Source organism: Myotis yumanensis, unplaced genomic scaffold, assembly GCF_028538775.1.
Source record: "Myotis yumanensis isolate MYYU_CA2020_CCGP unplaced genomic scaffold, mMyoYum1.0.hap1 SCAF_21, whole genome shotgun sequence".
NCBI lineage: Eukaryota > Metazoa > Chordata > Mammalia > Chiroptera > Vespertilionidae > Myotis > Myotis yumanensis.
The window spans coordinates 9,797,090-9,820,412 of record NW_027223772.1 but is presented as its reverse complement, the minus strand read 5'-3'; the positions used below and the strand labels follow the sequence as shown (position 1 = coordinate 9,820,412).

Below are 23,323 nucleotides of genomic sequence, written 5' to 3'. Positions count from 1 at the left end.
CTTAAGCAACGATTGGGGTGGGGTGGGGTGGGGTGGGGGGCGGGGATCATGCACATTAACTTAACAAAGCCCCCTTCCAGTTCCTTCTGCTTACTTTTGCAACGTTTCACCAGTAACTGAAAGCTATCGTGCTTGATAAATTGGGAAAATCTGTTTCTGTTAATTATCCTCGCTAACAGGGATGAGTCTCTGGCATGGGGACTTGCTCGCACTGGCTTCCCCATCATAACCAGTTGAGGTTTGGGGACCCCCATGCAGTGTGGACGATGTGGGCAACTCACACCTGGGTTATGGGTTAGAAATAAGGTCCTGACTCCACATTATAAATCTCTCCAACAACGAACTTGTCGTTCATTAGCAGGTACCTGACTGCCCACCAACGATACAGTTTCCCTCACACATGACAGCTGTTTTTCCCACCATACTCGAAACCCAAATATAACAAGACAGTCATGGTCTTGAAGTGATTGAGGCCAGGATGCAACTCCTAGAAATCTCCACGGCGGTCAGGCAGTTTCTTAATGGCAGCATTCTACTGTTCTGGAAGGCTAATTATTTCTGTGAAACTTAAGATACTAGTACATGTAGAAAAACAGATATTGCAGTGTCAAGGAAAAAACGCTAAATCCAATTTAAGAGGGAAAATCTAGTTATTACCCTAAAGCACCCAAATTCAGAGTGTGGCAGCAAAGAACAAGCAATGCATTTGTATTCTGATAACCTTGACAACACCTGTGTCTAGTCCAGGGCGGTTCCCAGAGAGAAACCCCCAGGAGCTCCCTCCTTCGGAGGCAAAGCCCTCGCCGCCCAGGACTCCGTGTGGACGGACCCTCTAACGCTGTGCAGTTGGCCAAAATGTGGGTGCGGAAGTCTGTCCTCTTCATCTCTGTGCAAGCTCCGTGCTCCCTTTGGCTGTGGCGTGAGTTCCACTCAGGAAAGCTTGGCTCGGAATATGCGTGTGGACGTTTCACTAACCATCTCAGAACTGCTAGGGCAGTGGTTCTCAACCTTCCTAATGCCGCGACCCTCTAATACAGTTCATGTTGTGATGACCCCCAACCATAAAATTATTTTCGTTGCTACTTCATAACTGTAATTTTGCTACTGTTATGAATTGTCATGTAAATATCTGATATGCAGGATGTATTTTCATTGTTACAAACTGAACATAATTAAAGTATAGTGATTAATCACAAAAACAATATGTAATTATATATGTGTTTTCCGATGGTCTTAGGCGACCCCTGTGAAAGGGTCGTTCGATCCCCAAAGGGGTCGCGACCCACAGGCTGGCGACCCACAGGTTGAGAACCGCTGTGCTAGGGGAGCCGACGCTTTCATATTCCATTGGGCACATGAAGTGCAGGGGACCGACTCCACCGGCCAGTGGATCCTACATTTCACTCAAAAGTCCATAAAAATGCCACGACTCCTCAATGGGGGAGGCACATCTTCTGCTCACAAGACCCCAGCAGAGAGGACGGTCTTGGAAACAGCCCTCACAAAGGTCAGAGCCCCAACGGTGCACACGGTAGCTAGCTCCGCATCCAACAGGGTGGAAACATACAGAATTTCCTGCCAGTGTGTGACTAACTGGATTTACCACCATTGCAGACTTGACACTCCTCTGTGTGTGTGCGTGCCCACTATTGGGATGTAATCAATAGTCACTCCTGAGATCTACTGGGAGGAAATGGGTTGGGCAGTTTAGGAGAAGGTGGGTAGAAGAAGGGGTGGGAGGGAGAGGGAGTGAAGGGAGGACAGAGGTGAAGATGAGCAAAGGGATGGACGGTGAGAGGTAAGGGAGGAGGGAGCAAGCAGAAGGGGGTTCTGGGAGTCAGTGAGGGGCAAAGGAGGTCACAGTAATAGAATCATATGGGTATGACCATTATTTGGGGATGTTACACATAGCTGGACCTCCCTCAACTCCCCCCCCCCCCCCAAAATACTATCAAAGTAGTGGTCCATTAAAATACTATATTTCTGCAAAATGACCTCTATTAAAATCTGCTCCCCTTTAATTTAAAGATATTTCCATACTAGCTTTAAAAACAAACAAACAAACAAACAAACCATGTTTAAAATCACACCCACACTCACCCACACACCTACCTGCCCCAGAACAGACTATACTCTCCAGTGGCTCAATCTGGGCAGACCACTGCCCCTGACAAAACGGGGCAGCCACAGAAGCAGCCCTTCTCCTGAACTGTGAGCCCCCAACACAAGAAGGGCTGACAAGTTACAGCTCGGCCTGAGTGGACAGAGCTCCGGGGTCATAGGGAGGTCAGCTTTGAAGGAGAAAGCCCAATGAAATATAAACATGGCATTGTGGAAACCAGACAAATCTCCCATAGCCTGTCCAGCCAGCGTTAATCTAGCCATCAGCTGTGGCGCGTAATCCAAACAAACGGATCCGGCAGTTCGTACATCTGGAAGCTGTCATCTTCGGGGGCCTCCAAGTGGCGCTACGGGCATCTGAAACACCCCTTCGCCCAATTTGGCTTCTAACCCTGTTGGAGGTGAAGAGTGGCAGGCAGCAGAGACGAGAGAGGGGGGACCCACAGGGTCAGCTGCCCTGGGAGAAGGCACCTGAGCCTCTTGGTTATTTTTAAATCCATTATTGTTTTTAAACATTTTTCTCCAGATCGGAAAGAAATACCACAACTGCTTCTACCTGTGTGTGCGCGCCCACTATTGGAATGTAATCAATAAACACATTCTTAATTTGTAAACGTGCACAGGGAAGGGAGGAGTGGAAAGGAGTAGCAATGCCTTCTGTCTTTCTGTCCGTTGTGAAATTCACCTAAACTGACAGCCCCAGTGGCCAGACACTGGGTGATCACCCGGGTCAGGGCAGTGAAGGCAGAACCCATCCCACCTCTTTCTGGCTGACTCAGTCCCTCTGGCTGTGCTGCGTGAGGACACCTGGGCAAGAGTGGTTTGTGACAGGAACATCTGGAGAACTAGACCACCAGAGAGCTAATAATAGGCGATGTGGACTTCCGGGAAAAAAGCTGTGATTTCAATATGAACAAAATCCAGAGGTGTCTTTTATTGCTTTTAACAAAGTCACCTCCATGCCGAATCCCTTCAGCCTACTGGAGCTGAAATGCAACAAGGTCTATCTGGCAAAATTAAGTCACCGGAGGAAAAAGCACTTGAATATAAATTTCTTTCTTTCTTCCATGGCCTGCCCTACCCCCAACTTGTCATGGTGTTTATTTGATTTTTAATGCAATCTAAGGAAAAGACAGAAATTTTAAATTAGCCTGAAAAACATTAGTTACCTGGGCCAGTAAATGTGGGGATGAGAGAGTACCTCACAAAATAAAGTTCTTGCGTTTGTCAAGGCCATGCATTTGCAGTTGCAGCTCCATCATAATAAAAGCCTTCCATCTGCAAAGCACCGCTCTTCCAATTGGAATCTATTATCTAAACCAGTGGTTCTAAATCAGGGCGATATTGTGCATCATCACCCCCCCCCCCCCCCCCCCCCACACACACACACACATACATGCCAATGACCTGACATAATTTTGGTTATCACACTAAGAGGCTGCCACTGCATCTGGTGGGTAGAGGCTAGGGGTGCTGCTACAAGGCATAGGAAGGCCCCGCATTCGAGAATTAAGCAGCCCAAAATGTCAGCAGTGAGAAACCTTGCTCTAAGGCTGCGGTTCTCAACCTGTGGGTCGCGACCCCTTTGGCAGTTGAACGACCCTTTCACAGGGGTCGCCTAAGACCATCCTGCATATCACATATTTACATTATGATTCATAACAGTAGCAACATGACAGTTATGAAGTAGCAACGAAAATAATTTTATGGTTGGGTCACAACATGAGGAACTGTATTTAAAGGGCCAGAAGGCTGAGAACCACTGCTAAGCGGAAAGGATGGTGAGGCTCAGTTATCTCCTACAACTGCCAAGAACACGGAAGGCAGAATGCTAGCACGGACGTATGAACTTGAGAGCACTTATAAACCTCAAGCAGCCTTTTAAGAAATTCTCTCTCTTTTAAAAAATAAAAATATCAAAGCTATTCCTCCCTTGCTGCTGGCCTCCGGAGATGTTAATAAACAAACACAAAGCAATATGGACTCATTTCGAGGTTGTTCCCTTTTGCAGTAAAGAAAGCGAGGGGCTGGGCTGGCTTTGAGAAAAAACCAAGAAGTTCCAAGATATAAATGGCCATTCTGTCACTGGGATACCGTGACAACAAACTTGTGTCTGAGAGAAGGTTGGCATGGGGGCGGGGGGGGGGGGGGGGTAGATGTTAAGGAAGATAGGAGGATAAAAGTGCTAAGCGAAAAAAATGAAAGCCAACAGAGAAATGGGCAAGACTAAAAATAAAGCATTTCCCTTCCGTGCCCACAAGGGTGAGATCCAGGTGAAGTGCTTTGGTACCAGGGAGGGCACTGGAGGGCCAAAATGCTAGTGCAAATCATAAGACAGGCAAAGATTGGGGGGCGGGGGGGGGGGGGGGGGGAGAAAGAAAAAGCTGGCAGCCTCCCAACCAAAAGCCCTACACACATCGAAGACCTTCCTGCCAGGAGGCTGGGCCTTCATCCTTCAGGCTCCCTACCTCACACCTGATCCCACCAAACGCAAGCACTGGGAGTTCTCTCGGAGGCCACACCTCTGTCCCCTGAGCCTTTGCCCATGCTGTTCCTTCAGCCTGGAATGCCCCATGACCCCCAGCTCTCCAACCCCTATGCTCGTCTCAGGCCCTCCCCTTGGGGCTGTCCTGCCATCTTGCCACTGGTCTGTATGCCCGCTGGGGTGGTACCTTGAGGGCAGGGACTGTGTTCTTTAGAGTGTCATGCAGTGCCCAGAACAGAGCAAGCACTGAGAATACATGCTCAGTGGATATTTTTATTTTTAAATAGCAATTAGCCTCCCCCTGGCCTTGCTGGCACTGGTATGTGTTTCCACAACAGCAGATGTCCACTATATCATTCCACAGACTCTTTTTTGTTGGTGTTGTTAATCTTCACCCGAGGATATTTTTCCTCATTGATTTTTAGAGAGTGGAAGGAAGGGGGAGAGGCAGAGAGAGATAAACATTGGTGTGAGAGAGACACATCGATTGGTTGCTGGGGATTGAGCCTGCAACTGAGGTACATGCCCTTGACCAGAATCGAACCCACAACCCTTCAGTCTGCGTGCCGACGCTCTAACCGCTGAGCAACCAGCCAGGGCTCCACACATTCTCAACTTCAGGACTCCAATCACAAGTGAGCTAGATTTGACAGTTTTTTTTACTTGACCTAAGACTCAAGCTAACATCTAATGTATATTGACACTTTCTTAAAAGGCAATCATTATATGAACATTCGAACAACAGAATCAAAGAATTCTTATCAACAATGCCATGAAAGAAATTGAGGCACCTTCCTTATCTAGCTTATACTGGTCTGTGCGTTGCAGCCAATGTATTACACTGTCTTTATAAAGCCACATCTTCCCAGCATGCTAAACAAGGCATGAAAGTGAAATCAGCCGTAACCGGTTTGGCTCAGTGGATAGAGCATCCGCCTGCGGACTGAAGGGTCCCAGGTTCGATTCCGGTCAAGGGCATGTACCTTGGTTGTGGGTACATCCTCAGTAGGGGGTGTACAGGAGACAGCTGATCGATGTTTCTCTCTCATCGATGTTTCTAACTCTCTATCCCTCTCCCTTCCTCTCTGTAAAAAAAATCAATAAAATATATATTTAAAAAAAAAGAAAGTGAAATAAAAGGATACCTTTAATTTGCTGGCTACATTAAAAAGACAACATTACTTTGGCAGCTATATGAATGCATGCAGTAAGTCTACGTGCACACACAAACAAAGGCAAGTGGACATCTACCTATCCTCTACCTATCTGTTATCTATAAACAGAGGAGGGCAAAGTAGGTTTGAATTCAACCACCTGGGAGGCAGTGGGGCTGACCCAAGCAGGTCACTGAAATTTAGCTTTGTTTACCGATTTCCAAAGACTACAAGAATGTGTGAATAATGAAGCAATTTGAGCACTTATGAGATTGTATTATTTTGAGTTAATAAAGCTATTATAACACTCATAACCTGCACATCTTTTTCCATATGAACTGTAAACCCACTTTTACAAGTATGCATTTGTATGTAGACAAACATATGCCTCCAGTTGCCTGTCAGTGAGTATACATCTGTGTATATATACATGGCATTTTTTTAAATCACAGGAAAAAATAGCATTTTCCAAACTGCCCCTCAGCATTCCTCTCCCCCTAAAATCTTTTTTTTTTTTTTAAATATATTTTTATTGATTTTTTACAGAGAGGAAGGGAGAGGGATAGAGAGTTAGAAACATCAATGAGAGAGAAACATCGACCAGCTGCCTCCTGCACACCCCCTACTGGGGATGTGCCGGCAACCAAGGTATATGCCCTTGACCGGAATCGAACCTGGGACCCTCCAATCCGCAGGCCGATGCTCTATCCACCGAGCCAAACCAGTTTTGGCTCCCCCTAAAATCTCTTATGCTTTCTTTTCTTCTGTTGCGTTTTAACCATGGAAATACACAACCTCTGTCACTTGGTTCATTTCGTGTAGTAGCCAGCACCCTGTCTGTACCCAGGACACTTACAGTTCCTATTAAGAAAACACCATCTAATAGACTTCTTTGCTGGCAGTGACGAAGAATTTAAGAGATTAAAGTGCAAAATTAACTTAAATTCTGAGTTTGCTACTCATTTTAATTTACTACAGTATAAGACGGCAAGGCACACTTCCTCCTGAAAGCAAAGGCTCACAGGACTTACTGCCACATGAACAGTAAGCTCACTACATCACAAACAAGACCTCTACTTTGAATTTAAATTAAAATTATAAAATGGTATGGTGGCCTCCCTGGTTGGGTTTACTTGCATTTATCAAACTGTTGCTTCCTCTACAGGGGAAAAATCTAGCACACAGTGAGTGAATGAGTGAATGAATGACAAGTCGAGGTCAAGGCAACAGGAGACCAAGTTGACTTAAGTCAGTGATTTCCAACAGGTGTGCCACAAGAATTTTTAAAATGTGTAATACCTGACTATTTAGTCAGGGGCGCTGACCTCTTTTCCCTTAGATTGTCAAATAAAAATAAATGACAACAGCTGTCCGGTGTAAATGCCCTGTCTTGAACCATCAACATATAGGTCCTATAATAGAGTTGCATCGTATTGGTCATGTCGCATAATAAGGTCGTGTTGGACTGGTTAATTCTTGGTACTAGAAATCCTTATATACAAGTAAGTATAGGCACCTGATTTTTTTTTTTTCAAAAGTCACTTTGGAGCCTAAAAAAGGCTAGGTAATTACTATTCTTTTTTGTAAGTCAATCAAAATATATTGACACAGTCAGATCAGCAAAAAAAAAAAAGAAAAAGAAAAAGATATTTTCTGCAGTGCTGCATAATTTTAATTAGTTTATGAGATAAAAAAGGTTGAAAATTGCTGACTCAAGTCATTAGTAGGCAAAGTGGTCATGGTGGCATGGAGGACCCATAGTTTCTCAGATAAACAAAGACAATAATTCAGTTATTATATATAAAAGCATTACATAAACTATCACGTCACAAAAATAAAGATAATAACTACTTTATTGAGTTGTAAGGCATGTGATAAAAATAAATGGTAATGGTAGTAGCTCAACAAGTGATAGTACTGAGTGAGTAATATTTGGTTGAAGAACCAATGAGCCACACTGAAACTGCCAAAACAGAAATGGGAAGGAAAACAGCGCAGAGGCCAAAAGTAGGCAAAATGAGTTTCCTCTCAGGCGTGCCAGTCCCTAACACTCTCGCCCAAAGATACAGCCAAAGCATGCTGCTCCTCCTTCCAAGAACTGAATGAAATGTGTTGTGCAATGCAGAAACATAGGTGCTTCTAGAAATATACAATGTTACAAAAATAAAACCACATTACTTCTCTTTAAACCTATTAAAGGTCGACCGAAAAGTCATCCTCAAAACGACAAAAAAGTGATCTTTTGTCACCAAAAAAAAACCAACAAAATTTTTGGCACACATGGTGGAATGTGAACATGTGGACAGAGCTGGGGGCTCCCTCTGTTCAGCTCATCCCTTGCTCTGTCCTAGAACCTATGGTAGCTCCCCACAGTCTAGCCCAGTGGTTCTCAACCTTCTAGCCCTTTTAATACAGTTCCTCATGTTGTGACCCAACCATAAAATTATTTTTGTTGCTACTTCATAACTGTCATGTTGCTACTGTTATGAATCGTCATGTAAATATCTAATATGCAGGATGGTCTTAGGCGACCCCTGTGAAAGGGTCGTTCAACCGCCAAAGGGGTCGCGACCCACAGGTTGAGAACCGCTGGTCTAGCCACTCACATTTCCAAACTACAGCCCTGCGGTCCAGAGCCCACCTAAGCTACTGCACCCAATTGGGGGGGGGGGGGGGGGGCCTTCTGCCATCTGTCCACTAAGTTTGGGCTTTTGCCTGACCCCTTTTCTAAGTTATGGCCTAGAGCTCCCTCCTTCATCCTCTCTCTCTCCAAGTCGCCTTAATTTGCCTCACCACCTCCATCAAAGCTTTTCCTTTTTTTAAATTTAACTTTCACGCCCACTTCAACTGTGAGCTCAAATTTAGTGCAAGTCCATTTAACCCCAGTAGTGTTCAGTGATGAATGTGTGCTCAGGGAGAGTCTCACAGGCTTCAGTGTCCCTGGCAGTGCCTAGCACCGCGCTAGGGACGTTACAGACACCCAGAACATCATAGGTGGTCAATCAAACCCTTCCCTCATCTACCAATGACAGTCAAGTGTTGCACTGAGGCAAATTACCCCATGGATTCAATCCAAATAACACTTCTGTATTAATTACCAAGCTACTTAAGGCAAGGGTGTTTTCTGGTCTTAATTATTTGAACTATTATTTTAATTGTCACTTCTCAGCTAACGGCTTCACCATATGTTTGCTAAACACTGAGGGCTGAATCTTCACAAGCAAGGCAAAATTAACGAAATATTCTCCAAGGTTAGTTCTTCAGCAGCATTCTGAAAGGGAGGGAGTCCGCATGGAACTCAGGCTTCCACATTTTGTCCTTGGAGGCTAGCTTTCGCTAGGAATGCTCCACATATTCTGGTTTGAAATATCTGCATCATTACCTCAATCCCTCCCTCCCGCCCCATTGTAAGAGAGCCAAGGCAGTGTTTAGGGGTTAAAGTGTTTCCAAAGAGCAAGACTGTCACTTTCCAAAAAGAATTAAAAGACAACCAACAGACCCCCCCCCCCCCCCAACAAAAAACTCCGTATCACCAAAAGAATGTGAAATGTTTCCGTGAGGGAGAGGGATCTATTTTAAATTTACGACTGCCTAAAAAGGCTTCAAGACCCCCCCCACCCCCCACCCCCGCGCGCCCCAATGGAGGAATGCAGTTAAAAGACTGGCAGAACCCCTTGGAGAGCTCCGGCGGCCCCTCCCTCCGAACCCGCGTTCTTAAAACACATTTCTCCTTTCAGCCCGTAAAACCCAGCCTCCCCTACCCCCGAGAACAGTTCCACTTTAAAAGCCCCCACCCGCGAGGAAACATTAATCTACTTTGCAAACATGCGTTCCAGTCTGCGCTTTACAGTTTTTTCCCCAACTCCTTCCCCCACCTCCCCGCTTTTTTTTATACCTTGAGACAAATGTTTTTTTCCCCCAGAGTTGAAAGCCGTCCAAAAACAGGACCACACACGCCGCCGCCTCCGCAGGCCCGCGCTGCTCCCGCCCCCCCCCCCCACCCCCCCGCGCGGCGGCCGCGGCCGCCGGGGGCGCGCACACTCCCTCCAGCCCGAGGGGTGGCCTTTCTCCGCGCCCCCCCTCCTTTCTCTTTGGACGCGGTGGGTGGGGTGGGGGAGGACGGAAGCCAAGGAGCAGAGCCAAAAGCGGAGAGGCCTGCCCGAGGCCGCCTCTCGGGGCGCGGCGGAGGCGGGCGGCGGCGGCGGCGGCAGGCCCCGCGGCCCCCGGCCGCGCAGTGGTCCGTCCCGCGGAGGCCCCGCGCCCCCGCCGGCCCGCCTCCGCCGCGCTCTCCCACAACACCTAGCCCCGCGCGGCGCCCCGAGTAGATTACAGCGCGGCCTTTGTCGGGCGGGCCTGGCTCGGGGCCAGGCGCCCAAACAATCCGTTCCCCCTGGTGCGGGCCAGGGGCTTTCTCGCGCCCCCAGTGCTCTAGGTGCGCGCCGGCGAATATCTTCATCAAGCGGGAGGAAGGGCAGGGGTCCGGAGGGGGCGGGAGGGCGCCGCGTCGGGCTCTTACCTTCCACCCAGAGCTCCTCCACGTTGGTCTCCAGATTAGCTGCCTTTAATCCCACAGCGAAGGCCCCAAATATGAGGAGGCCCACAACCAAGAACTTGCCGCAGTTTTTTTGAATGTAACAACCCAGTTTAAATAAGAGTCTCTGAAACTTCGCTCGCAGCCACAGCGGCGCTTTCCGGCCAGTAGCTTTCCCCTGAGGATGAAGCAGAAAGGACGAGTGGTGAGCGCCGGGGAGCCGCGGCCCGCGCGCCCACGCCCGCTTGCGCGCACCCGCCAGCGGATCCCGCGAAAGCCGTGGGGGATGCCCTCGAGGCTGGAACCCCCGCCAGCACGAGAGAACGCGAGCGGCGTGGGCGGGAGGGGGGGTGGCCGGGGGACTAGGCATAAATCAAAGTCGGGCTGCAGCGTGGGAGTTGAACCTGGGCGACAGCAGGGGCGCCCCCACGCGTGGCCTGCGCAGCATCCCCGCGTGCGACGTGCGGCGCTGGCGGGGGTTGGGGGAGTGTAAGAACGAGGGGAAGGGGAAGCTGAGGCAGAGAGGAGAGAAATCACTCGACACGCGCAGTAGCCACGCCGGACCTGGTAAGGCAGAGGCTGCGTAATCCCTGCAAAGGAGCCCAACGTTTAAGAACCAGCAAAACTCGGCTCCCTTCCGCGCAAATCCTGCCCCACCCTTCACCTTTCTTGGGGGTGCCCCTGCAGGGACCGGGGCTGGGGGGTTAGGGGGATTGGGGAGCAATGCAGTTCAGAATTCCCCATTCTGGCCCTCGCCTGGCGTGGTAGGAAGGGGATACACGTGGTGAGCGCGGCCGGGGAGCTCTCTCCGGACGCATTTCCATAGCGTTGGGAGACGCCGTGTGAGCTGAATTAGGAAGTGGGGCAGCCATCTGCAACTTACAATATTTGTGATCGGAAGAGGGCAGCCACAAGGATCTTTCCCTCCTCTCCCTTTCCTTCTCGGTAAACATAAAAAGCAGCGGAGTGCACGAGGTAATGGCCCAGGCCCGGGGTCCCGACTGGGCGCTGGCTGCTCCCGGCGGCGGCGTTTTCCCCGGCGGTGGCCGTGGCCCCGGCAGGCCCCCGTCTGGGTGCTCGCCTTCCCCGGATTCCACACATTTCAACGAGCCTTGTAAACACAATGAACCCGGCCGCTCCGCAGACCCGGACCGCGGATTTAAGGTGGCAATTTGTTTACAACGTTCCCTTTCCCCCAAGGCTCTGAGAACTGGGTAAAAAACTGGAAAACAAGAGGGGAGATGCCCTCTTCCAAAGATAATTTTTAAGGGAGCTGAGATTTCATGCTCAACAAAAGCAAAACCGGCTGCCAGAAAAGGAAACCACCTTTATTTCGGCTCCCTCCCCCCTTCTCTCCGCCTCTCTGTACTCCGCCTCCCCCTCCGAGAGGTTAAGAAATGTGGCAGCATTACAGGGGTTTGGGCTGTAAATAGGGGCAGGAGCGCGGGAAGAGGGAGCTCCGAGGCCGGGGGCGCCGCGCAGTGCCGCGCTGCGGCCGCCCCCAAGGTGGTCCACGGCGGACCGCTTCCCAGGGCTCCGGAAAAGGCACGCCGGGAGGGCGCGTGTACACACACACGCGCGCGCGCGCACAGACACACACACCCTCCACCCCCTGCGGACCTCAGACAGCCTTTCCTCCCCGGACCGGAGGGAGGGTTTGAATTTTTCAATCCCCGCTTGTCTGCTTCTTTTCCTGGAGAAGTGTGTGTGGCCAGGCGAACCCAAAGAGGAAGAGGAGGGATGAGAGAGTGGGAGGAGAGGAGAGTCTGAAATGCACCTTGGAAATCTGCTCCAGAGCGAAGGCGGCGTCGCAGTAGCTGGGCCGGTGCAGATAGTCCCGGTCCGGCGCGGCGTGGCGGCGCAGACCCCCGGTTCGTCTGCGCCTCCCGCCTCCGACCGGCCGGCCGGGGGCCCCGCTGCAGCTGCCGCCGCCGCCGTGATCCTGGGGCTCCGCGGCGTTACCAGCTGAGGCCATGTTGCCGCCGCCGCCGCCGCGGGAACCGAGGCTTCCCGGGCCGTCCGGCGCGCTGCTGCCGCCGCTGCGGACTCCCGGCGCGCCCCGGCGCTGGGCTCGCGAGGACGCCTCTGGCCGCCGGCTGTTCGGGTTGGGGCTCCGGTTGACAGACCTGATACTGCTGCTGCCGCTGGTGCTGCTCACACGGCGGGCGCTGCTGCCGCTGCGGCCGCGGCCGCTGCCGGGGAGTCAGACCCTGCGCCTTCCATTGCCACATTGCGCGGGAGTCCCGAGGTCTCTGCGGCCGCCGCTGCCCACATCCAGTTCTCGGGAGGGCGAGAGCCGGCGCGCGGAGCCAGCCGGTCCTTCGGGCGCTCGCGTGGCGCTCCTCGCGGTCCCCAACTCCCCCTACCCGCCCCCCGCCCCGCGCCGCGACCCCTTCACTGCAGAAAGCGCCAGCAAATCCCCGCCGCTCCCGCCGGCCTCGCTGGCTCCCTCGGCGCCTCCCGAGTCGCCCAAGCGGCCGCGGAGGGCAAGCGCAGAGCCGCCGACGCAGGGTCTGTGGGTGCCCAGAGGGTCTCAGCGCTGCCGGGCAGGGGCAGCCGCCGCCGCCGCTGCTCCCACGGCTGCTGCTGCTGGCGGTGGCGGCTCCTGAAGCTGCTGCTCGGGCTGCTCGGGCTCTGGCTGCTGGGTTCGCTGTGGCTGCTCGATCCCGGACTCTGCTTTCTTGTGCTCCTCGCCGACCCACTGGACCATTCTGCCCCCGTGCAGCGCGCCTCTCTCGCTCCCGGGACCTGGGGACTCCGCTCTGTGTGTGTGCAGCGGGCAGCGGCCGCAGCAGCTCCTTGATTCAATAGATGAGATGGAAGAAGAAAAAAAAGAACTCTCTCCATTTGGAGAAAGAGGAGGAGGGGAGGGGGTGGAGGGGGAGAGAGCGAGCGAAAGAGAAAAAGGCTGGAGCTCCCGCCCCTGGGGCTGTCAGATGGCTTGGGTTTCTGCGACGCGATTGGCTCACGGAGGGCAGAAATTACTCAGCAAACATGACTATTATTAGCTGCTTAGCAACAGCTCACCAAAGTAGAGAGACCACCCAGGTAGGCAACCCCAGTGTGTGCATCCCGGCTTCGGGGGGAGCCTCCGAGAGCGCCAACGTTCTCGCATGCAATACTTCCATTAAGGAATGTCCCCCCCCCCCCCCTCTTTCTTTTTTATTCCTTTTCTTTTCAACAGTATCTTCTTTTTGTAGAGGCCTTTTGAGCGCGCGCACACACACTCACACACACAAACACCCACGAACATTTGCCTCGCGATAGACACGGGGGGAAATGTAATATTTTTTTAAGCGCTTAAACAATTTCTGAAATTCCTCAAAGAAAACCCTTTCAGAGGCACCTTGGCCTCAAGCTGCAGCAAATACTGGGAGGTCCGGCTTGAATTCCCAGGCCTGCACCAATAATGACAGGGTGGTGGATAGTACACCAGTATGTGCCAGATTTTTTTTTTTTTCCTCCTCTCTTTTCTTTTATAACTAAAGAGAAGACTCAGACTCTCGCGGGGAACAACGCCTAACATTAAGATAAACAAAATGGAAAGTTAAAGAGGAAAGTAAGGACTTTGGAAAAAGAAACCCTCTCTTAAATCCAGTCCCTCGCCCCCTCCCCTCCTAAAAAAAAAACAAAAAAAAAACCCCACGGCAGCACAGTCCGGGTTTGAAGGAGGCCGGGTATCAGACACCGAAGCATTCTCATGGAGGCAGAGGCGTTTTTATTTGAATCTTTAATGTGATAAATATTAAAAAATAAAGAAAACAGAATCCTTTTAACAACCCAGAGAAACGGAATTGTTTCCTCGAGGAAGAACTTTTCCTATTTTGGATTTAGACACCCTCCTTTTTATTTTTATTTTTTTATTATTAACTTAATGTCCTTATTTATTTAAAGTATGTTTTAAACTTTTTTTCAAAAACTGGTACGCATCCTGTTATATTTAATGATAGCGTGACGTAGGGGACAATAAAGGCTTTCATGTTGGATTCATTTGAAACAAATTGTGGGCTGATGGCGAGGGCTCGTCGGATACCGCAGCCGGTGTCACCGAGGCTCCGGGGGCTTTGCTTCCCACTGGGGAAGAAAACACGCGACCCTTTGAGGTGGCCCCTGGGGCCCGAGTCAAACTGAACTGTCTACATAGCTCCCCTTTTAATTTAAAAATAATTTTTGGACAGTGGAATTTGTTTTTCTTACGTTTGCAAGTTAAGTTCCTCCCTGAGACAGGGTCCAGACCCCCAAACCTTCGGTTCTGCCTCATTTTAATATTTGTTTTTTTTCCTTTTTAGAAACGGTGTTGAACTGCAGAGGGACCCGCGGCAACAAGAAGCCGACTGAAGCCGTGAAATGGGGCCGTGTGGCTTTAAGATGCACACGGTGTGTGTTCATTGAAAAAAAAAAAAAGAAGAAAGAAAGGAAAGAAAGAAACCCAGATGGAGAGAAAGGGGGAGGAGCGGGGGAGAGGGCGGAGCTCGCGCGGCCACGTGACCGAGGCCGGCCGGCGCGCGCTCGGCCGCCGGGAGGTCTGTTGCGCGCGCGCGTCTCCGAGTGCACGCGCCCGAGCTCCCCGACTCCCCGCGCCCGCGCGGCCCGGAAAGAGCAGGTAGGGAAGCCGGTGCGCTTGGCTCGCACCCGGCGGGCTCCCCTTCCCCAGCTGCCTCCCCGGAGCCCAGGCGAGGCGCGCGCCCCGCCGGCGCGGACGGACGTGCCGGACGCGCCGTAGTACATTCCTGAAGGCGGTCCGGCCCCCTTACGTTGCCCAATGCCCGCTTGGCTTCCCCGCGGCCAGCCAATGGTTAAGCGCCGGGGTCCCTTTCCATTCACCCGCCCCGCGGCCGCGGCCGGAGAGGGACTGCAGCGCTGCCAACCGGCCACCGGGTGGGCCCACGCGGCTCCCGTGGGGGGCCTGTCGGCTAGCCCTCCCCGCCCTCTTCCTTCCTCTTAAGAGGTCCCCCTCCCTCCTTTCCGTCTCCCTGCCTTTTTCCTCCCTTTCTCCTCCTCCCCTGATCTCTCGCCTCCCTACCCAGCCTCACTACATTCCCTCTAGCTTTTTCTGCTTCCTGCTTTCGCTGGGAGATCCTGCCCCCTGAATCTCGAACCAGCAATATGTGTGCGGCACGCCGGGCGGGGTAGAGTGACCTGTAGAATAAAGACAAAGAGGAAAAAAAGTCTGGGGGTATGCACGAGACCAGGGGGAGGACCGCAGGACCCGGGCAGCGCGGAAATTCAAAAGTCAGAACTCCGAGGGAGCACGTGATTTTTGTGCTGTTCTGGGAAGGGCTGCTGAAATCCAGAAGGGAAGACCAGCACTGTCCAATGAAAATGAGACTTCGTACTTAATAATATCGCAGGAGAAGTGGGCTCGACCATAGCAAGTTTAATCTTTGAGCAAAATTCTTCTCTTTATTATGCTTGATAAATAGCAAACAGCAGGAAAGGTGATTTACTCTGGCTTTTTTTTTTCTTTTTTTTTTTACTGAATGGTTCTGCAGACGTTTTGTGCTTGTAGCTGAAAATCATTTTTTAAAGACTTGGGGGGTGGCTCCCCTAGTTTTCCATGTCAGTTTTTATATTTGAGGTATGCTGCATGTAGCCATGGACAGGTTGCTATGTTTGTCTTTTCAAATTTCTTTACAACGTTTTAGACCAAAATATTAGTTTTTCCTACCAACCTTTTATTTACAGCAATTTCAGTATGGCTGCTCGGATTGTGGATTCTAAAATGAAATTATAGGCTATGTACCCATCAAGGTTCCTTCCCCATTACTCTCCGCAGGCAGCTGCACATCCTCATCCTGGCTGCGGCTACCCGGGCACCATTTCAATGGCAAATTCCACTCGGGCTCATTTCCCTCGGTTTGATTTAATTCCTAAACGTTTTGAACATTGATCTCCGGGGTTTTCAGCGCCCTGCGCCTGCTCACCCGCTGTTTGATAGGTTAACTTTTCAGCATCTCAGACAATGGTCCTGGCCTGTAAATTCTGCCCATTGGTTCCAGGGCGCAATCCCCAGCCTGGGCTCTCACAAGCGCTATCTTAATCTCCCCACCCCCACCGCCTCTTCCCCTGTGGTCTGCTTTTTTCATACACAGAGATGAATTACTTTGAGGATCTAATTGGCCTTGTTTCTGTAACGTTTTAAGAAAGGGAAGAGGAGCTAGTGTAAAAGCCTGCTCGACTTGGGTGGTCAGGGCTGTGCTGCCCCCAATTTGCCTCATTGCTGATGCATGCGAGTGCGACATTCCCAGCGATAATGTTGTTCCTAACCAATCTGCCCTTATTTACATTTGTAAGCATTGTCGCCTTTAATATGCATGCCCTGTGCAGGGGACCGCTGCGCCACACCGGGTGTGTTAACTTCAACTAACCACAAGGATTCCCCGGACCTGAAATGAGGCTAGCTGGAGGAGCCAGGCCTACAAAGGTGTCTGCTGGAAGACAGTCCCTGTAATGGCTTTTCCCCTCCTCAGTTACCAAATAAGTGACAGCTCTGGGCCTTTTCAACCCGTCCAACCTGCTGGCTCTCTCTGGAGCCACAGTTTAGTGTTCTATCTCCCCTTTCCAAGTAAAGTTCATCTCAGTGCATGAACTGTCATTTTGGTCTCTCCATCTCCATCCAAGTCTTCATTGGAGTCTGTAGTTTTCAAAACAGATTCCTTCAACTCTTAACATATTCACTCGTATCCTCTTTCTCTGCTCCCATACTCCAAACACCCATGGCCACGCCACACACACATCTCAACAATGACCTCTGATTATCTGAAAGATGACACTGAACTAAAGCATCTGCCCTTTGGGTTTGGGCATTCCAATGGGAAGCCATTGTGGGAGCTGGGCTCAGTGGGGTAATGAGGAACCAGAGTGAGATTTCACTGCACTGGTTGCTCACATCCAACCCAACGGGTCTTTGAAATCTAATGTAACAACTCATTTTTGCAGAGTACAAATGAATAGAGATAAATGCGTTCTAGTAATTTGATCCTTGGGCGATGTTATAACTTTGTCTACCAATTTTAATACTCTTTTGCACAAATGCCAATGATTGCTAACATAATACCAAGTCCCATAGTATTCATGTTGAGAGGGTGAGATGGGGGGAGGGATTTGGGGTTTGATGTAATGTTCTGTTTATGGATGGAGACTGCAGGATGGGTCAGAGCCTGAGCAGTTCAAAGCAGGTACCTTGATTAAGAGCTGAGTCTTGACTCAATTCAAGTCAGTATGCCACCAACCACCACATTTTCTTGGCTCCCTAAGAATGCCTTATTATCTTCTCATTGGCAGCTTTTGTATTTGCTAAAAAGGTGATGGTAGGAAATGAGTCTAAAAGGTTTGGGGGCAGATGGGGTAGATTCAGCAGCCACAAAATATAAAACCCCTAAGTATGACTACCCTCCCCTGTTCCCTCCCACCTGTTTCCTCTCCTACTCTCTCCTCCTCAGAACTGGAGGAAAGGGAATAGCTCTAGCCAACTTGTCAAAATAATGCTGCTAATTACCCCTGATCTCCTTTAATGGGAAGCTGCTCCCAGTTCCACAAAGGAGTAAATGAGGGGTCTGCAGCACAAATCCAGGAGCACTGGCATTTTTTGAGCTGAGGGTTGGGGGCGGTGGCAGAGGGGAGATGTCCTGAGAAGGCCCTAGAAATCTCCACATTTATGACTCCAGGTTCAAACACTAGCTTGAGAAGCACAATTAGACTTTATGCATTGCCAAAGCTACTGGTATTCTCTTGTTGGGAATGTCAGTCACCAAGTGCAAAGAAAATGTTCAGCGCCTACAGTGAACTTGAAAGAAAACATAGCATGGAGCCTTATGTTGCTTCCTCCCTTGTCTGAATATCTTCTTAGCCACATTACTTTACTCTAACGGATAGAGATGTATTCTGGAAACAGCCCCACTTTGAACAATTCTTTCTCCATCTCTCTCTTGCCTCATCTCTATCTCCCCATCTAATATATCTATATCAAGATTTGCATTTGGCAGAAGGCACACTATTCATTTCAGTGATCTCTGCCATTGGGTCCTGCATGAAAAAGAAGCTGAGCAACATGATCCCTTTGACCCACTGCTGGAGCAACAAATTTATTAGAGATATAGGCATGAGAAATGAAAGGGAAGTAAAACAATTCCAGCTTATTGTGTGTCTTTCTTTCATACTGCTAATCCGGTTTACACATCACGCCTACATGTCTCAATAGGGCTTTATATACTGTGGCAGAGGCAGGAGAAAATAAAAGGTGTGTGTGTGTGTGTGTGTGTGAGAGAGAGAGAGAGAGAGAGAGAGAGAGAGAGAGAGAGGGAGAGGAAGAAGGATAAACCAGGGGAGACGTATTTTAATCCACATTGATTTGGCTTGTCAGTTTTTCTATTTGTAGAAAGTTGAAAAGTTGAAGACAATTGGTTAAAAAGGCTTTTATTTTCTTTCACAGAATAGCTTCAAATGGTGCTACTATTCAAATAGCTTGTTAGATTATGACTAGATTGTAAGCAGAAATTATATACACTTCTTAGTGAGTCTGAAATGAAGGTTAATACCTAAGTTGAGAATGGGCCTATCGGTGTCCACCTGCATTCAACATTTAATATAAAAAGATCTTGGACTCAAAGGTGTTCTACAGCCTTGCAGAAGGACGCTGGGTGACAGCTGGAACACACACACACTCACACTAGAAAGCCCATGTTTTACAGCGTGGGTATACAATGCACCTGAGGCAACAATTTATCCCGAGGTGCCACCCAGAAATGATGTGACAGTGACAAAGGATGACACCAACAGGCATTGTCTCTCTTTGTGGAGGCAATTAATTGCATGTTGAACTAGGGGAGCCAAAAAGAGAAGAAGAAGAAATTGAACACACACAGAATGCTGAAAAGATACTATTGTAGTAGTTCAAGACCTCAGTTATCCAATTATTAAATATTTAGAGCCACCCACGTGGGTCTTTATGTATTTCCCCTCCCCAGGGAGGAAGGAAGGATAAAAGGGGGGAAATAATGCTTTTCTCTCCCGAGTCTAGGAAAATAGAGGTCTCTGGGTGTCTTCCACAGGCAACATCCCATAGGGTTCTTCTTAGATGACAGAAACTGAGACCTAAAATCTTGGGACTTACTGATCATCCCCACACTGTCATTATAAACTGAAATCCCCGGAGACACAGCACATGTCACCCCAGAGGTCCCGTGGGCCCAGCCTTGGCACTAGGTCTAAAGGAGTTTGAATGGGCCGGGCCCCCTCAGGGCTCCCTCAGCCCTCTCAGCACTGGGCTAGCGGCCCTCCTCTTTAATGGGTGGCAGGCACCAGAACCCCCCCGACTCTGTGGGTGATAAAGTCAACACACACCATCTCCTACCCGTGGCCCCTCCGTGAACTCGTAAAAGCCCCTCTGGCCCTTCTCCCACCAGCAGCGGCGGGGAGGGAGGTGTCTGAGCCCCAGGTTTTGGAAAGTGCCTCTGCCTCCCGGCCCGGGTGCCGCGAGCCGCGCCGTCCCCTCCAGCAGGTCTCCAGCGGCTCCCCGGGGCCCGGGGCGCTCCGCCCGCACCTCCCCCCGGCGCTGTCACTCCGCACCGGCCCGGCCACCCCGCGCTGTCTGCACTCGCCACGCAGTGGCCACCGCCAGGCTGAGGAGCGGAAGCCAAGGTGGCGACCCCTTCAAGCGTGCAAATGGGATCCCAGGCGACCCCCTCCGTGAGAATTCCCCCTGCAGCCGATCCCCGGCCGTCGCCGCCAACCCCCTCCCCGCCCCGCGGGGCCGCCTGGGGCGGCGGGGGCCCGGAGCGTGCGAGCCAGCGAGCGAGCGCGGAGACCCGGGGCGGCCACCGCTCCCGGCGGCGCAGCCCACCCAGCCCGGCGGCCCCGGCGCGCCGCCCGCCCGCCCGCCCGGCCCTCGTCCCGCCGCGCGGGGCGCCGGGTCCCGCAGCGCCGCGTCCCCGGGGCGCGCGCCGCGCGATGGGCGAGGCGGCGGCGGCTGCACTCACCATAGCCGGCCGTCAAGCCCTGCCCGGAGCGCGGGTGCCGATGGCGCGGACGCGGGGCTGGGATTTCACATCAATTCCTTTTTGCCCGGCGCCCCCCTTTCCTGGTCCTCCGCGCCTCCGTCTGCTCCCCGTCTTCCCTCGGCTCCCCCTAGCCTGGCCGCTGCGGGTCTCTTTGTCTCCCCTGTCGTCGTCTTTCCCTTCGCCCGGGTCTTCGTCCTCTCCTCCTCCTCCGTCGTTACAAAGGGAGCGGAAAGTGTAAAAACCCCGGCGCGCGGGGCCGCCGGAGGCTCTCGGCGGAGTGCGGCGCGGACTCACAATTACAAGCCTGTTTCTATTAAGCAGTTCCATGGCCCTCGGCGTGGGTGGTCTGCCGCGCCATAGGCAGGACCTGTCAGGGTCACGTGACAGATCCGAAAACTTTACCCCTTCACAATAAACTCAAGGAAAGCAAAGTAAACTCGAGGAACGTGCTATCAGCACAGCCCTCCTGGGTAAACAGGCGCTGCCCTCCCCGCCTTCCTGGGAGGCGCCCGGCCCCGCGAGCTCCCGCGAGCCCCGGCGCCCCCTCCCCTCCCCACCCCACCCCCCGCGGCCGCGTCTGCGGGGGGCCGCGGCGCGGGGTCTGGGCCCGCCGCCTCGCCTTCCCCACCTCGTACGCCTCCACCGCACACACGTTCTTTGCTAACATTTAGCCGCTTTCCCGACCCCCGGGGATGAGGGGTGCTGGGGGAGCAGGGAAGCTCATTGCAGCATCCCCTGCTCTCCGGGAAACGCGGGGTGCGCGGAGCCCGGGCGGAGCCACACCACCGGTCCTGTCACTTCTCAAGCCCTTTGCTGCCCGAGTTCCCACGGAACCCTGAGAAGCTGGGAGCATTCGGGCCGGCAGACCCACGGCTGACAGGGAGGCAGAGAGCCGGGGAGGCCGGGCAGATAACAAGAGCCTCCCCTGGGAAATGGCCAAGGCACCAAGATGGATGTGGATTCGTGTCCTTGCGGTTGGGGGTGCCCAGGCAGCCGCTGCCGCGGAGGAGACCAAGGTGGAGTCCCTGAGAAACCAAGATTGGTAGCTGGCCGAGGGGTCATTAATTGAGATTTGCTCCCCCCCCCCTTCCAATTACTGTGGTTTTTGGGGTATGCCACCCAAATGCTCCCACCCACGTTGCCTTCCCGAATGAAGCAAGCTTGGGTGATCGGGTTAGCCGGAAGTGCTGTGGGTCCGCGCGGACCGGCTCAGCCTCGCGCCCTAAATGGGAAGGACCCTGTTTCACATTGTATCTGCTCAAACCTGCAGGGCAAACTGTTTCCCACTGATCGGTGCTGTTTTAAATGGACCACGTTATGAATAAAAATGAATGACGGCGATGGGGGAGAGGCAAGGTAACTTATTGAAACTACCACATGTTAACGAGCTGGTCTTCACGTGAAGCCAGCCTTGTCTCCTCTACTCAGGGCTGACAGTGTGATTGTGTGTGATTTCGAGTGTGTGTTGTTATTTTTTTAAAAAACAACAACCCTAGGTGTCACAACGTACCCCCCTCCCCCAAAGATGGTATGCCATCCTTTCATAGGGTCATTTGAGTTTCCATAGTGTTTGTGTTTGAGACAGTCATTAAACAATTGGAATGCTGGCATCCCTGTGAATTAGGCTGGTCCAAAAAAGTCATTTTATTTTAAAAAGCCAATTTACTTTAAAAAATAGTTACAAATAATATAACCTGAGCATGGATCCTAAGAGTCATACTAATTGGGGGAAAAAAAAAACCCAGCAATATTTCCCTCAGAAATACTACATTTAGTGTCATATCAAAGGACTCAATTCATAACCTGCTATGAGCTTAGGTGGGGTGAGGAAGAAGGTATCAATACATTTCCAAATAGAAGAGTCTAGAATATGAAAGAGAAGAGGCGATAAGAAAACAGAGAAACAATTTAGCAAAAGACATTTAAATGGCCCACAATATAAAGTTGCTAGTGTCTGGAAGGGAAAATTATCTTCTACTCTCCAAGGTTCTTCTGGCTGGATTAATAATCAAGTTAACAAGAGACAGATAAGCAGGAGAAAAACAAATTAAAATTTAATATTTGTTTACCATGTATGCCTGGGAGAGACCCAGGAACACGGAGTAACTTGTCGAATGGTGGAAGCCATCACTTTTAAATACCTCCTTCAACTATAGACAAAAGATGTTGGGGCTGGAGAGTCAGTTATGAGGGGTGATCAGGCAAAGCCCAGTAAACAACACTGAGCTATGAGTGTTATGCAGATTTAATTCATGCCTTCTCCATTGATAGTGAAAGCAGGTCAGGGAGCCGGAGGGGAACACCCTTGCAGATGGGGATTTCCCTTAGGAGAGTAAAGGAACTTCTGGGCTTCTAGAGCTTCTCCCAGGTATGCTGTTTCTTGACGCTAACCGGCCTAAAATGATCCTTACCCTAAGGCAGTGGTTCTCAACCTTGGCTGCACATTAGAATCACCTGGGAATCTTTTAAAAATCCTGATTTCTGGACCTCATCCTCCGGAAATTCTGTTTCTTTGTGACTAATGTTGTGGCCCCACCCCATAACAAAGAATCAGAATTTCTGGAGGATGAGGCCCAGATATCAGGATTTTAAAAAGATTCCCAGGTGATTCTAATGTGCAGCCAAGATTGAGAACCACTGCCCTAAGGAGACATATTTTGTGGTAGCAAACTCTCCTTCACGAGCTTTGTGGGGAAATCCCAGGAGAACTGGTGGAGTTGGCTTTTGCTAATCAAAATGAAACCGTCATGCAAGCACACTTGGCTCCATGCTCCTTGAGTGTGGCCGGGGCTGCCCATGAGGGTTACCCCGGGTTTGGTGGCACCAGAGGCTTAGTGCAGTCTGGGAGGGGAAGGCTTTTTTTAGGAACTCAGAATTACAAACACAAAATCAAGTGCAGGGCCTTGGAAGTGATGCCAAATGCCTTTTGTTTGAGTTTGTTCTCTCGCAAAATTGAAGAAGGAGTCCACAGACAAAGACAGTGAGCACCGCAAAGTGTATTGAGGGGTAGACAGACTCCCCGCCACAGGGAGGG

General features: G+C 51.1%; 1 protein-coding gene across 5 annotated transcripts in view; it reads right to left on the bottom strand.

Moving 5' to 3' along the window:
• Nucleotides 1-20,353, bottom strand: part of PTCH1 (patched 1) — a 74,275-nt gene extending 53,922 nt beyond the window's left edge. For 2 of the 5 annotated variants that reach the window (XM_070400926.1, XM_070400927.1), the window contains exons 1-2: nt 12,069-12,609; nt 10,277-10,469 (exon numbers count right to left, since the gene is read on the bottom strand). In XM_070400926.1, the coding sequence (XP_070257027.1) occupies nt 10,277-10,469; nt 12,069-12,266 (391 nt within the window). In that variant the 5' untranslated portion in view covers nt 12,267-12,609. Of the gene's footprint in view, nt 1-9,655; nt 9,724-10,276; nt 10,470-11,174; nt 11,391-12,068; nt 12,610-20,268 lie in introns of those variants that run through there. The other 3 variants (XM_070400928.1, XM_070400930.1, XM_070400929.1) reach the window with 3 other exon arrangements.
• Nucleotides 20,354-23,323: the final 2,970 nt, after the last annotated feature.